Below are 15,861 nucleotides of genomic sequence, written 5' to 3'. Positions count from 1 at the left end.
GACTCGAATGTTTCTCGGCACGTTGTTTTGCAGCAATGTCAGAACCTCATGCCAATTTTGAATTGAATGAATTGATTTTACGTTTCAAAAAGACGACTGCATTCTGCATCGAATTTCTAAATGAGGCTGTAGATTTGAACGTCTCGTGCGTGGTAACAGATACCGAATAAAAAAAATTCGACAAGTATTAACAATTTGAGCAGTTCTATAGAGGGATTGGTCAATATTATCCATAGGCACAGGCTACCAGGCAACAAATATCGCTTGAAATCTACCAAGCGGCCCTTGGCTTTGCTCACCAACCTCTACAATTTGTATTTAATTTGGGCACAATACGCTACAAAGCTATAATGTAGATAGGTACATAATGTGGTATCATAAATTAACTTTTCTTTGTGCCCCACATCGAAGATCATGTTTTCTGAATGCACATTGTTTCAAATAACTAATAGTCGCTATTGACTGCAATGATAATCACAACTTGATGATGTGTCTTCTAAGTCGAATGAAAAGGTATACTTTCACAATTTAACTGTGCCAACCCCGCGTACTATGGAAATCTATGTTATGCGAAGCATTTTGCAGGTACCTGGCTATCTAGCATTGTCTGGGGTTCCGACCAACGGTGCCAAGCGGACCAGCGTGTTCCGGCAAATTGAGTAGTTGTGCGTGTGGGTGACGAGTATAGACGCGCGTGACAACAGCGGCGCTAAGGCAACCCAGTCGAAGACGATCGTGTGACAGCGATGGCATGACTTCTACGCCAGCCGACCATATGGCGATTGTTGGGTTGTACACATGGTGTCTACGAACGTAAGCGAGAGAAACAGCGATTGTGACTCATCAACGACTACGTGTTACATAACCTTATGTATTTAAGGCTAGATCGCGGGATCGAATCCCGGCCACGGCGGCCGCATCTCGATCGGGGCGAAATGCGAAAACACCAGTGTACTTAGATTTAGGTGCACTTTAAAGAACCAAGTTGGTCGAAATTTCCGGAGTCTCCCACTATGGCGTGCCTCATAATGAGAAAGTAGTTTTGGCACGTAAAAACCCGTAATTTAATTTCTATTTAAGGCTGTTCCATGTGGAACAAGTTAAAACGACGATAGCATCAGTACTTCAGGGAAAAATATTTAAAATTGTTTACCTTGGGCGAGAACGGAGTCCACACAACGTCGCGCAGTTTCTATGTAGCGTAAAATGCAACAAGAAAATTACTGGGCAATGTGGCCGATCCCGTCGCTATTGCAGTCAAAACGGTGCCTCAAAGCGGCAGCTGTCACTAGAAAGACGACAAAGTGGCATGGGGTGCACGTGTAGAGTGTTTAAAGAGCTAAATGACTGTCTTTGTAACGCGAGAAACAGGCGTGAGATCGTGGCCTAATGATTAGAGCACTCGTCTGCACTGATCAATGGCAGAGGTCCGATTCTGGCATTGGTCTCGCATTTAATTTCCCTCCAAGCAAGGCGAGACAGGGACCTACCTTCTGCAATGTGCCGAGAATCAGCCAAATATGGGTTTCGCAGTAAAAAGCTGCAATCTGCTAAATGGGTTATGACGTTTATTGCCTTATAATGCTTGTATGCCCAGTTTAATGTGTGGTGTGGACTTCCCATGAGAACGCTGTGAAGGCTGAGTTAGAGAAAATGACGACTGCTGGCTCGTTTCATGCGCTTTCGGTACCTACCCATGGGCTCTTTAGGGGAAGGTTTATAATTTTGTAAACTGAAGGAATTCGATGAGCTAATACGTGATTATGGGCTTAAGTTTGTTTTCAAGAACGTGAAAAGGCAAACTAGACTAATTAAAGAATTCTAATTACAATCCTACAAAGAATATTTCCCATATATACCGCAGTGTAACTATTCAACCTCACTTAGCACGTAACAAAGGTTTTCATTTCGCTGTTTTCTCGCGATAAACTAGAAATATTGAATAATATGCCTGACGCTGTTGTAACGAACGAAAAATTTGCCCATTTTGACCATGCATTTTATACGTGCATTCGAAATGGCGTATTGGGAGTTATACTATGACCATGTTGTTTTATAGATTTCCATTGTGTATTGTTGCTGTGTTGTTGCTTCTACGTTATTTAATTGATTGTCAATTGCGCAAAAATGAATTTGTGAGCAACGCTGTGCAATATCTATCAGTGTTTTTTAACCCTTACTCTCCCTACAACGAATAAAAAAAATTGACATCAAGGAACGAAATGGACCGTCCGGAAAAAAATGCTAGGCCCGACAACGGAACCGACACAACAATACAAGGAAAGCAACATTATCATGGAAATTTGCTCCAACTTTAGTGCCCTTCCCTCAATTCGAGTACATATAAGTACACATATTAAGCACTTTGGCCTTATCTTCTTTCGCGTTGTCTATGGTTGACACGGGTTTTTCTTTTCCTTTAGTTATTTTGCCCCAAACCTGGTAACAGTGTTTTTTGCATGTTACAACTATAAGGTATAAAAAATCACTGATTGTTTTCTTACTTGTAGTCCGCACGTACTCGAGCTTAAAGCCAGCCAATTTCAATAAACTTGCATTGATTGTGCTCACTTTCATAAATCAACTCATAATTGCTGAACAGCACTGAAATTGTTTATATTTACAGATATACTGGGGGATCAGTTTGTTAGATCAACAGGATCCAACAAACAAATGAACAGTCCCTGTAACTAAGAACGTGAAAAGGCAAACTAGACTAATTAAAGAATTCTAATTACAATCCTACAAAGAATATTTCCCATATATACCGCAGCGTAACTATTCAACCTCACTTAGCACGTAACAAAGGTTTTCATTTGGCTGTTTGGAATTATTGACATGTTTGTGCGTGTGCCATTGCTGTAGTCCATGGTTCCCTTCTATCTATTGAGCATCCCTATAAATTCCAGCGCACATTCGCTGCACTGTTTATTACCATCATGCTAACGCGGTCAATTCCTTGGTCCTAGTGAAAGCCCGTTGCACTTTGAAAAGGTAGTTTCTCCTCGCTTTATATGTTCGTGGAGGTGCAACGACTTAGAATATGCGAAATAACACAGCTAATGCCTTTTAACACCAATACCACAAGTCATATGGTATACGCGTAATGCGTTATATGCTTGTTACCTGATTGTCCATTCACTGTCCCTACATTCGCCTACAACACGGCGGTGCAAGAAACAACACAGATAACGCCGTTTAAGCTGGTTTACGGTGGGAACCCGACGACGACGCTCGACGCCATGCTGCCGCACGTCACTGACGAAGAGAATCTTGATGTCCCTACCTATCTCCAGCGCGCCGAAGAAGCCCGACAGCTCGCCCGCCTACGGATGAAGAACCAGCAGCGAACCGACAACCGACACTACAACCTGCGACGAGGCTTCGTCGAGTACCAGCCCGGCGACCGTGTTTGGGTTTGGACCCCGATACGCCGACGAGGATTGAGAGAGAAACTATTGCGACGCTATTTCGGGTCCTACAAGGTCATTCGACGTACTGGCGCACTGGACAATGAGGTCGTGCCAGACGGCCGTTCGCATTCACAGCGGCGCCGCGCACTATCATAAGTGGTCCACGTGGTGCGTCCTAAACCATTTTACGGACGCTGACGAACTTCCTTATTTTGTTGTTTTCTTTGCTACTGGTGTTTTTCTTTATTACTTTCGTTTGCAGCATCCCGTCGATGCTTTTTATGAGGGGGGTATTGACACGTGTACTTGTTTGTCTTTATCGGGCGACATGTTTCACCACCTAACTAATGTTATCGCACAACGCAGGACGCACGTGCATGTATCGAAAGTTTCTGGAATATTATCGATACTTCAACCCGCTGCCTCTGACCGAACCTTGTCTAATATGATCGCATGCGTGCGCGACGCGAATAATGTAGAACTTTGTGGAAGGCACGCGGGTCCCAGCGATTACTCTAGAGCATTCGACGACTGATGTATAAAAGCCGACGCGCTTGACCCACTCAGATTTTCGACGATCGCCGAGTGTGTTCGCCGCTATCGTTGTTCTTTTGAGTGTAGCCTGCTTTCGGGGGCCACAAGTTTGCCCAATAAAACGCTAGTTTCTATAATCACAGTTTTGCTACCTTCTTCACCGTCACTACTACGTGACAATATTCTGTGACAACCTGAGAAGTACAAGCAAGCTTGCCCCACACAAACTCTATGCACCGGCCATCATCATCATCATTATCATCATCATCATCAGCCTTGTTAAGCGCACTGCAGGGCAAAGCCCTCTCCCATACTTCTCCAACTATCCCGGTCATGTACTAATTGTGACCATGTCATCCCTGCGAACTTCTTAATATCATCCGCCCACCTAACTTTCTGCCGCCCCCTGCTACGCTTCCTTTCCCTTGGAATCCAGTCCGTAACCCTTAATGACCATCGGTTATCTTTCCTCCTCATTACAAGTCCTGCCCATGCCCATTTCTATTTCTTCATTTCAACTAAGATGTCATTACCTCGCGTTTGTTCTCTCACCCAATCTGCTCTTTTCTTATCCCTTAACGTTACAGCCATCATTCTTCTTTCCATAGGTCGTTGCGTCATCCTCAATTTAAGTAGAACCCTTTTCGTAGGCCTCCAGGTTTCTGCCCCGTACGTGAGTACTGGTAAGACACAGCTGTTATACACTTTTCTCTTGAGGAATAATGGCAACCTGCTGTTCATAATCTGAGAATGCCTGCCAAACGCACCCCAGCCAATTCTTCTGCTTATTTGAGTCTCATGATCCGGATCCGCGGTCACTACCTGGCCTAAGTAGATGTATTGCCTTACCACTTCCAGTCCCTCGCTAACCATTGTAAACTGCTGTTCTCTTCCGAGACTGTTAAACATTACTTGAGTTGTCTGCTCATTAATTTTTAGACCCACCCTTCTGCTTTGCCTCTCCAGGTCAGTGAGCATACCTTGCAATAGGTCCCCTGAGTTACTAAGCAAGGCAATATCATCAGCGAATCTCAAGTTACTAAGGTATTCTCCATTAATTCTCATCCGCAATTCTTCCCAATCCAGGTCTCTGACTACCTCCTGTAAGCACGCTGTGAATAGCATTGGAGAGATCGTATCTCCCTGCCTGACGCCTTTCTTTATTGGGATTTTGTTGCTTTCTTTATGGAGGACTACGGTGGCTGTGGAGCCGCTATATATTTCTTTCAGTATTTTTACATACGGCTCGTCTACACCCTGATTCCGTAATGCCTCCATGACTGCTGAGGTTTCGACTGCACCGGCGATTCAACTCTAAAGGAAAGCCGAGCCAGCAGGAGTCCGTTCACAGCTTCATGAATTTGCCCTGCTGATATAAATGCTGTTTTAACTGGCAAGTAATAACTCTTTGGTTCAAGCAGAAATATTATTTTTGCCTCAGTCGTGATATTAAGTTCACCCATAAAATTTCCCCTAGGCATTTATGTTTCTTCCTGAAACCGGTGGCATGAAGACAGATCTGTACGAAAAAAGAACAGCTCTTTAAACATGGAACACCGCTCCGCGTCACGAAAAGAAGCCAAGTCTGAGGTTTTTTTTTATATAGTTTGTCTATATAGATACTGTCGCAGAGAACCTAATAACTACAAGATTATATGTACGCTGTTCAATTTGAGCACAATTTGCATAGATGTGCCAGCCAATTAGGTTCACTAATCTAACTGATGTCAAGCGGCTTCAGGTGTTTAAAACAAATGTTTCCTGCGTAGAAATCGCTCGTTGCGTTACCAGTGCCTTACCGTTGCGTTACGACACTCGCATTACTAGGCGAATTTTACGCGTGATCTTCACATTACTGCTTAGCCATAGCTAACATCCTAACTTGAGGCAACTAGATTGTATAGTCCAGTTAGCCTAGCATTCACATTAACAGAGCAATGTTAGGAAGTATCTGCGTACTCTAGTAGGCTTGGCCCTCATTGAGCGGAGAATAGCTGGTGCACAGCGTTTCTGAGAGTTGGGCTTCTTTGTAATTCTTAGTTTGTAATCGACTAGGTGTGCTACGGTTTTGTGGGTGGAGCTTGTTTATATTTTTTATGTTGTCATTGATTGTGGGTTGTTTTACTATGACTCAATCTGGGACCAGCACGGAACATTACTACAATACTACCATCAGTCTGCAAATAGCGACTCACAAAAGATACAAATTCTTTTCTGTAGGCTTATATATCGCAAACACTCGCAACACTTCTTTCAGCACTGCAGAGTGGCGAGATACGATCGTAGATCAAATAACTGTTTTCACGAACAAGAATCTGTGTTCTTTGCGTTAAAAGCAGTAAAGTAGTTATGATAAGCTGAAGGCTTGGGACCCCTGGATATCGTGGGCTTTTGTGTTACAGCTGGGCTGTCAGCCTTTAAAGTTTACGCTCAATACGTGATATAAGATATGAAGCTGCAATAAAAAGGCAAGTCTCCAATAACCGTTGCAGTAAGTGTAATGAAAAAAAAGAGAACCAGGCAACTCTTCTTCGACGTATAAGTCATGTAGACCAAATGACACCTTGAGAGAAACTCAAAGCTAGTAGCGGGGTATTTGACAACTATGAATGGTGCAGAGCAGTACAGGATGTCTTCAAGACAATAAATGACTGACGAAAAGTGAAAGGCTCTCATTGTAGGCAGTACGCAAGCTTAGACGTGGCAATTCTTTTATAAAGAAATAACTTGAGAGAAACAGGATATGAACCCTACGCGAACGAGTACTTCAAATACACATTTCAACGCGGATGACAAACTCTCCTAGGTCCCTCAACAATATTGCGACAATAACATATGCGTCAGCTGGGTCGTGCAGTTCGCTCTCGTGCTTCGCGCTTGCCAGTCGTGAGAAGGAACAATGCATGGGAAAATACAAAACCATATCTCATCGCAGGTTCTTAGCAAACAATCACTGTTGCAGCCACAACGGGTCAGCGTTTAGGCTATCTGTCAATATCTTATCTACCGTGGACGACAAGAATGGTTCTGTGCGCGGGAAATCCAGACGGATCCGCTGCCTATATAAGTGCGGCGTTATCGTCTCGACAGCACACGCTGCGGAAATCTTCAAAGGTGAGAGCTCACATATTTTTTGCTACCACTGGCTATAAAAATAAGCTTGATGGTCACATAGCTAATGGGCAGCGAGTATTCTTATGGGACGCTGCAGGATTTGCGTTAAAAATTGTTTGTTTACTGTGCGGCTAGAGTTGTCCGATTTTTATACAGGAGTACGATTGCTTGAAAAAAAAGTGTCCTAATGACGAGGATTAAGAGCAAGCCATAACTAATAAATACCAAACCGTCAAAATGCTGAAAGAGTCTGCAGCGTTACCACAATACTGACCAGAAGGCATGTGAGCGCCATATATTGTTGTCCATTAGCTTAATGCGGAGCTGCATTGATTTCCTTATGGCGGGTGTCCTGCTTCATGGCTGTAAGATTTCATGGGGACAGAAAAGAGGCGATAGCCTTGAAAGCGTTCTGTTTTCTGGTAATCCTGGATTCCTTACTTGGCGTTATTTTGTGAACATGAATACGTGACGACTCACTAAACTTCCTATACACCTAGCTATGAACCGTTGGATACCTAGTCGAGTCTTGGATATAAATTATTTAGAATGTTATTGCCAAGCAAGGTTTAGTACTTCTGTTTTCGTGCGTTAGGTGTTCATGTCGTACGCGTACACGCAATGAAACGATATGCACTTCATGATAAGGTACATGCGGTCATAAAAAAAACAAATAACTATTCAGCACTTGCATGGTCGCTGATTAAGATCAGAGTGAATCAACCGCACTACGCGGCATCAGCCAACAATGCAATGAACATGCGCTTCCATAAACGACAAACGTGTGCCCTCTAAAACTTTCTCGTGGCAATATTTATCGCGCAAGATGTTTATATAGCATTTTTATACAAATGAATTCCCAAATTTTAGACTTTCTTGGCCCAATTTGGTACAAAGCTTTTGAACGTGGTCCCGTGTGTACCCGAATATCTACTAAATGTGCAACTCATGCTTAAGTGTAGTAAATATGCCGGGTTATCGAATGTAATTGAAGTTGACCTAAGAAAACTCTCCTTTATGTGTTATTAAAGCTGTGTCGGATCATATGACTTATGTGAAGAGATGGACAATACTTGCAAGACAAGTCGCAATGTGTTGGAATTTAATAGGAATGTCAAGTAATAAAATATATATGTTTACAATTCAGCATATGTTCCAATGTAAAAATGAGGCCAAGCTGTAGTGACTAATCTCAATTTACCACAAATTCTATGCTCAGCGCCACTTTTTCAGGGTTGTAACTTGAAAGCTTATAACTGAAAGCTACCTGCAACACCGATCTATTTCGCGACTAAATTTAAGGAGGTATCTCTTGAAACAGGTATCAAGTACAGGATTTCTGCTAAAGGCCTATTACTTTATCACTGCTCGGTTTGAATTCCACAATTCGAACTCTAGGACTATATTACAAGATTCTTAACGATATGTTGTTATCAACTGACACTACCTATTCATTTCTTTTGCACATAGTGTGCACCTCTTCAAGGAATCCAGCTGATGTGACAGAATTCAGGCATCTCTTACAATAGAGTTTTAGCAGGCATGTTTCCAATACATATAAGCTTTCTCATTCAACTTAAGAACTCCTTAATGATCATATGGCTTTCTGTGCGGTCTATGAAATCTTCGTTATAACACACGTCTTATGGCGACACCTATCGCGATTCCGCTACCTATTTTTAAAGATTATTATTTTAAAGCTACAGCGTAGAACGCGTTCGCGTACTCACAGTGTTGTTATGCGTCGATACTTATGCTAACGAGCATGTAAAAGAGCCATACAAAGGACCAAACCTAAACTAAAGTTTGGCTATGGTGCCTCGAAATTCTGTATGACCAATATGCGCAAGATGTCGCAACCGTCTTCGAGGCTTCACATTACGCTAAATATAGCGCGACACATCAAAGTAGTCGTGATTAACATTGTGAACATTTTTACAGGCGAAGTTACAAGTCTTGAAAATCAACGATGACGCCTTTATCTGCTCTCATCCTCCTCCTCTGCAGCGCTGGTAAGTGGAATAAATTTACGAAGACGAGTGGCACGGCCATACGAAGATTCAGTAGAGCTTTTTGGTGGGTTGCTTATACAGTTGTAGTAATATTTAAGCGCTAGACAGCATTATCAAGGTGTCATTCATGCAGCCACATCCTGGTTTCAAATTGTAATGTGACTCTGTATGCTCCAGTGCGTAGCTATTTAAAATTTTTTGCTAGAGCTTTATTCGCAGAGAAGCGTGCCTCACATTGGCAGGCAAGTTTGTCAAAACATAACAGTGTTTTTTTTTTTTTCATTCGCGCCAGCTGGTTCTACCACGCACGATCATTCGTCAATCATCGCGTTTTCCCTATGTGGGCTTTGCCACATGTTAGCCGGATTTCATAAAACATTCTTGCTGTCGACATCGTCGTGCAGCTTTATCATATATAGAACGACAGAAAGCTGAGCTAGTTGGTAAGGATTCATCGTGCAAAATAATATACTTCACAGATCACCATGCTGGTTAATCATGTGTTCTTAAGCCTTTTTTCCCGTACCAGCACACTATATATATATGTCAAATATATGTCAATGTGTATACTGTGACGTGATGCAGGCAATATGATAATTTGGCAGTTTGAGCTCGTTCTGGCAATGAGTGATTGTGTTGTTCTGTTTCTACGTGCCGAAAATCATTCTATCATTTCGAAATTTCTATATCAGTTCCTTCGCAATTCGGTACCACTATCATAGAAATTTGTTAATCTGTTCATCAATAAGAAATTACAAAGGACTATAAAATAGGCGAAACCTTCTTGAATGTTTTTGGCCCTTTTGTTTGCAGACGATAGCACGAAATACATGAAAAGGATATGCAATGTGTAATACCACGCGACCATGATCCACGATGTTCGGGCAAGAAATTTAATATGAAGTTCTCATTTAGTTCTAGAACTCTATATACCAACCTTTCATGTATCCTAAATTCATGGACAATCTTCGAATATTCAGGTATAAGTCGAATAATGCTTCTATTTAGTATCCTTTGGCTATGTGGCAAACAGATCTCAATCTTACCTGCTGAATATTGCCTACGTTTTCACAAGCCGTCTTAGATGCCATTTTAAAGAGAACTGAGCTAAGTGGCCAGCACAGGTGACAAGACTTAACCGCACCAACCGAATTTCTTTTCAGGAGCCCTCTGCGCGCTAGCACAAGACTCAAACAACTTCATCGACGCGGTGCTCAGCAATCGACTGCCTACTGAAGTTCGAAACCGCAATCTCGATCCGGCACAGGTGGCCAATTTCGAGGTCAAGGTCAAAAAATCATTTGTCACGAACCGAGACCTCAAGGCTGACTTTACTTCCGGCATCGTTTACGGCCTGTCGCAAGTCAGACGTCGAGGTGACTGTGGTGCACCCGCTTGGGAAGCGACGAACACGACGTTCGGTTGCCACGTGTCTCTCGACGGTGTTCGAGTCTCCTATAAGGTCAAGGCAAAGGGTCACAAAGTCATTGGATCAACGAGCTACAGCGTCGATATGTTCGTTGAGAACACGAACTTCTTCGTCCAGGTCACAAGCGCCCGATGTAAGTCAATAGACCAATTCGCACGCAAAATTCCTCCCTGAAAACTAGAAAAAATGTTCCAAGTGTTTTAGATGCAATGTAACAATCTTGAGGCTCTGCAAAATTGCTAAAGAAAGTGATGTTCTCATGTACTGAAAATTAGCGCTATGAGATAGCGCGTCACGGAATTCAAATACCGTCTTGTGTAAAGCCAGCACATTGCATAGTGACAATTTCATCCCTTGTGTGTATGGTGATTGTTCAACTACTCCAAGGTAGAGGGGATTAGAGCGACCAGCGTTTCCATGTGATCAGCCTTCCAATGACTGTCCAAGGCGAATGATCATTAGCTTACCTGATCTCACAAAAACCGATATGCTCAGCATGAGATTGTGGATGACAATAGTTTTCGGACACAATAAGAATGAGAATTGAGTCAATGGTTTACTCAAAGATTTACTCAAATTTTAAACTCACTGCACCTTTGATATTACATGCAGCCGCTTACAATGTATACATTTGCAGGATGAAGGCCGCACCAAAATATATCGTTTTTTTCTGTTTTTGTCGATTCTTATTCGGCCTATGTTCAAGCCGGAGAATGTTTGAAGTTTGGCACTATGTCGTACGTTTGCTGCCTCAGAACTCAGGACTCTTGCCTCTGCCGGTTACTTTCTTAACAAAACGTCGCTTTATGCTCTTCAATTTTTTGTTCAAGTAATGTCCGCCTCTTCGAGTAGACCAGCTCATGAACTAGAGTTATGTTGTCAACCTATAAGAATTTTTGAAAATGTGCGCTGAAACACCCTATATATATATATATATATACAGTGAAGTAGACGCGCGTATGAAGCGGTTTCTTGACGTTACAGCCGGGGTTCCGCCTTCATCAGGATACATTGCATGGTGTCAGTACAGTTAATATACATGTGCCCATAGGCACATGTATATTAACTGTACTGACACCATGCAATCTATTCTGATCAAAGCGGGACCCCGGCCGAAACGTCAATAAACCGCTTCATACGCGCGTCTACTTCGCTGTGCATATTTACCCGGACCCAGAACTGCTTTTTTCTGGTATATATATATATATATATATATATATATATATATATATATATATATATATATATATATATATATATATATATATATATATACATATATATATATATGATATGACTGTAATATACGATATGACTGTAATATATGATATGACTGTAATATACGAAAATCAGGCTCCGTGGTTCCCCTTTTCGCAGTCACACGCACGCATATATATATATATATATATATATATATATATGCGTGCGTGTGACTGCGAAAAGGGGAACCACGGAGCCTGATTTTCGTATATTACAGTCATATCAAGCAAACACAAAAATGGCACCAAGTAACGAAGCAAAGCATAAAGGGAAGCTACTCCTTTCAATTCAAAACTAATCTAGAAGTGATATGCAAAGGGAAATGTACCTGGACGAAAGCACAACTGTCCGCAAGTGGTATACGAACTCACCTCTTTGCACTGCGCACGCGATAAGCTTACCTATTCACCTTCTTCGGCACTGCTTTCCCATCCAATTTCTTGAGTATCTAGCTGAAACATAATACTCAAGAAAGTCGACATGAAAGTGGTGCCGTGGTACCGAAACTTATAAGGGCATCGGACACGTAATCCGGAGACATGGGTTCGTATGGCACTTACACAGTGAGCTCCTTTTTCGTCCGTTTCGATTTCTTTTTTATTATTTGTATATTTGCTATGAATCAAGCAATGCATCTTATGCATTACTTCAGGCTATTGCCTGTTCGCGTAACACACACACACACACACGCACACACACACACACACACACACACACACACACACATATATATATATATATATATATATATATATATATATATATTGCACATTCACGCGAGTGGCCATGGGATCGGTGTTGTCCTTCTACAGCGCGATACCACCTCACGAGAGAGAGTTCTTGCCTATGCCAGTCGCGCACTAACGACTGCCAAAAAGCACTACTCGATCACACAACAGGAATGTCTGGCAGTAGTATGGGCGATCCAAAAATGTTGACCATATCATTACGGACGCCCCTTCACGGTCATAACCGACCACCACGCCTCATGCTGGTTGTCGTCAATAAAAAAATTTGTCTGGACGCCTTGGTCGCTCGGTGATCCGCTTACAAGACTACGATTTTGACGTTATCTACAAGTCTGGGAAAAAGCACCAAGTTGCCGACGCTCTCTCTCGCTGCCAGCTGCCACTATTATCTTCGAGTGCATTTCTCCATTGCTCGCTACCTTATGATGGGACTAAGTCACCACTCCTGTTATTACCTCTAGCGGTTACTGACAGGTTATCTTCCAATCGCGTCACTCAGCTCGCCTCGTGTCAACGTTCTGACCGCTAGTGCAACAGCATTATCCAAGGCCTGTGCGGAACTACTTTAGCACCATATGCCAGATTACGTCGACAAGTGGAACCATTTAAGCTTGACAACGATGTGCTGTGCCGCTACATTTACAACTCCGACGGCCACCGCTGGGTACCTATTCTTCCACCTTTGATGCGCACACAAGTCCTTGAAGCCCTTCACAACGACCCATCAGCTGGCCATTTGGGTTTCCACAAAGCATACCACCACATTAGGAGCCGTTTCTTTTGGCCAGGCATGTCTACCTTTGTAGCCAAGTACATCGTTTCTTGCGTCCAGTGTCAACGACGGAAACGACCGACTTCGCCTCCTGCTGGGTTTTTACAGCCCATCCCATGTCCCGAGACACCGTTTACCAGGCCCTCTGCCCATAACGCCAGCAGGTCATCGATAGATTGTGACAGCTGTTGACCAGCTCACACGTTACGCAGAGATCGCTCTTCTACGCTCTAGTTCGGCCTTCGACGTCGCCACCTTCTTTGTGAATGCCATTGTGCTGCGTCATGGTGCACCTCATGTACTGTTAAGCGACCGCGGTAAGACTTTCATGTCAGCAATGATCGCAGAAGTAGTCGGAGCTTGTGGCACAGTTCGTAAGACGACATCTGCATATCACCCACAAACAAATGACTTAACCGAGTGAATTCATCGCACACTAATAGATATGATATCAATGTATATCGGGCCAAACCACGAAAACTGGGACAAACATTTACCTTTTTTGACTTTTGCTCACAACACCGCTATCCAACCAACTACGGGGTACTCACCTTTATACCTAGTTTACGACCGTTCACCGACATTCACCATCGACGCCTCTTTCTTCAATGCCCCAACTAACACCTAGGCCAGTATACCGGAATAGTTCGTCTAGAGACTTGAGGAATGCCGTCAACGTGCTCGCTTGAACACAGAAGTCCGTCAGCTAGATCGCAAGCAACGTTACTACATCTGACGTCGCGAAGTCTCCTTTCGTCCTGGAGAAGAAGTGCTCATTTGTACGCCCATTCGTACACCCGGTTTGTGTGAGAACTTTGAATCCCTCTTCCTTGGACCCTACATTATTAATGAACAAACATCCCCCGTGAACTATCGTGCTACTCCCGTATACGTTTCTTCGGACCATCGTTGTCTTGATTCAGAGATCGTTCACGTTTCGCGCCTCAAACGATTCGTTCGGCGTTGTCCTCCTGGCTAAGTCGCGGTTTGTCTGGCCGCTTGCGCGCGCGGGGAAATTACTGCGAGCATTACTCATACGCTTCATATTGTCACCTGTACATACTCATCATCACAGCTTTATATATATATATATATATATATATATATATATATATATATATATATATATATATATTGTTTTTAGTTGTTCAGTTGTTTTTCATCCACTTTAATTTCCATTAGTTTATCATTTCTTTATTTCATTTATTAAGCACATGTAATTTCCCCTATGTTGTCCTTGGTGTCCGTGCTTGTTGGCTTCTTATGATATGACTACATATATATATATATATATATATATAATGTATGATAATGTATGAAATGTCTGTTTATTATGCGTGACTATAATTAGGTGCACATGTGCCGGTTACCTTACATGCAGCGGTTCCTGCCACCTTGAAGGCCATCAGCCTGAATTCACTGGAGCTCAAGATAAGCGAAAGTACCAAGCTCGGCCTGAACAAAGGACGCAGTAAGAAGTACCACGAGGCGATCAGGACCCACGTCCAGGACCAACTGGTGGCCCTACTGTACGGAAGTTTCCGAGACGCGCTGAACAATGCCCTTGCTACCGTCACTGCGCCATTCCCCTGATTGTCAGTTATGCGAAAAATATGCCCCACGACTTGCAAATTTGCCTTTTCGGAGTCACTGCACAGGTTCTAAAAGATTGTGGATTAAGCATGGAATAACGTGTATAGAACCTTGAAATAAACTGGTGGGGAAATGCAGTCTGCCTTTTTCCCAATTTTGTGGTTGTGAGGCATACACTTCCGGACCTGATAGAATGCCCACAAAAATTGCCTCGACTAATGTCCTTTTTTTTCTTGAACAATGCTACCCGGAATCATACACTCTTTTCTCAAGAAGAACTTGGATGGCGCTTAAGCTTTTCGTGCTTCCCGGCAACTGCAGCTTATGTAACGGTTACCAGGAAACGCTAGCCATGAACGCTATGTGGGAAGGCAAGCTTTCTGGTAGAAACGAGGGCCTCTTGCTCGAGTGAATCTCCTGTTGTGTTTCGTACTTTTAATATTTCAGTCTGAGAAGAGCTAACATAAAATAAATGCGTTGTCGGTGCTTTTTTTGTCAATACATTTCTTTGTTGGCTGCTGTTCTCAAGATTCCGAGGAATAACTTTGTAAAGAATGAATGACAAGGTGTGAGCAGCTATACTGGTAGAAGAAAGGTTGGATGTGCGTGGTTCGGGTGGTTCGAATTTTTTTCTTGAGGTGATCTATGACGCTGGACGCCAGACGCGGGACGTCGGACGCCGACGCAAGATTTTCTGCGACACGGGGCCCTTAGCGCTGTCGCGTTAATATCGGGCAACGGTGTCACAATTTAACATTAATTATGCATTTGACATTTAAAGAAATGCTCACTTTAAAGAAGTTGCAGTTTTGCCCGGAAGGCGAACCATCGATTGTGAGAGCAAATGCTCAGAGTCTATACGAAGTAAGGATAATAGAACTTGCAAACATTCGCTTACTATGGCGTCAACGCGCAAAGACGAATGTGAACACACCACACTCGATGACCGCGAACACTCGCTGTCAAAACGCTGGCGTGAGGAAGC

General features: G+C 42.9%; 1 protein-coding gene across 1 annotated transcript; it reads left to right on the top strand.

The window, feature by feature from the left end:
• Positions 1 to 7,036: 7,036 nt before the first annotated feature.
• LOC126539351 (salivary anticoagulant protein P23-like) lies at positions 7,037 to 15,013 on the top strand. Its single transcript, XM_050186179.3, has 4 exons — positions 7,037 to 7,061; positions 9,003 to 9,073; positions 10,237 to 10,635; positions 14,665 to 15,013. Exons 2-4 carry the CDS (start codon positions 9,031 to 9,033, stop codon positions 14,874 to 14,876), a joined length of 654 nt encoding a protein of 217 aa, XP_050042136.1. The 5' UTR covers positions 7,037 to 7,061; positions 9,003 to 9,030; the 3' UTR covers positions 14,877 to 15,013.
• Positions 15,014 to 15,861: the final 848 nt, after the last annotated feature.

This window comes from Dermacentor andersoni, chromosome 3 (genome assembly GCF_023375885.2).
Source record: "Dermacentor andersoni chromosome 3, qqDerAnde1_hic_scaffold, whole genome shotgun sequence".
Lineage (NCBI taxonomy): Eukaryota > Metazoa > Arthropoda > Arachnida > Ixodida > Ixodidae > Dermacentor > Dermacentor andersoni.
This window is presented reverse-complemented; position numbering and strand designations above follow the sequence as displayed.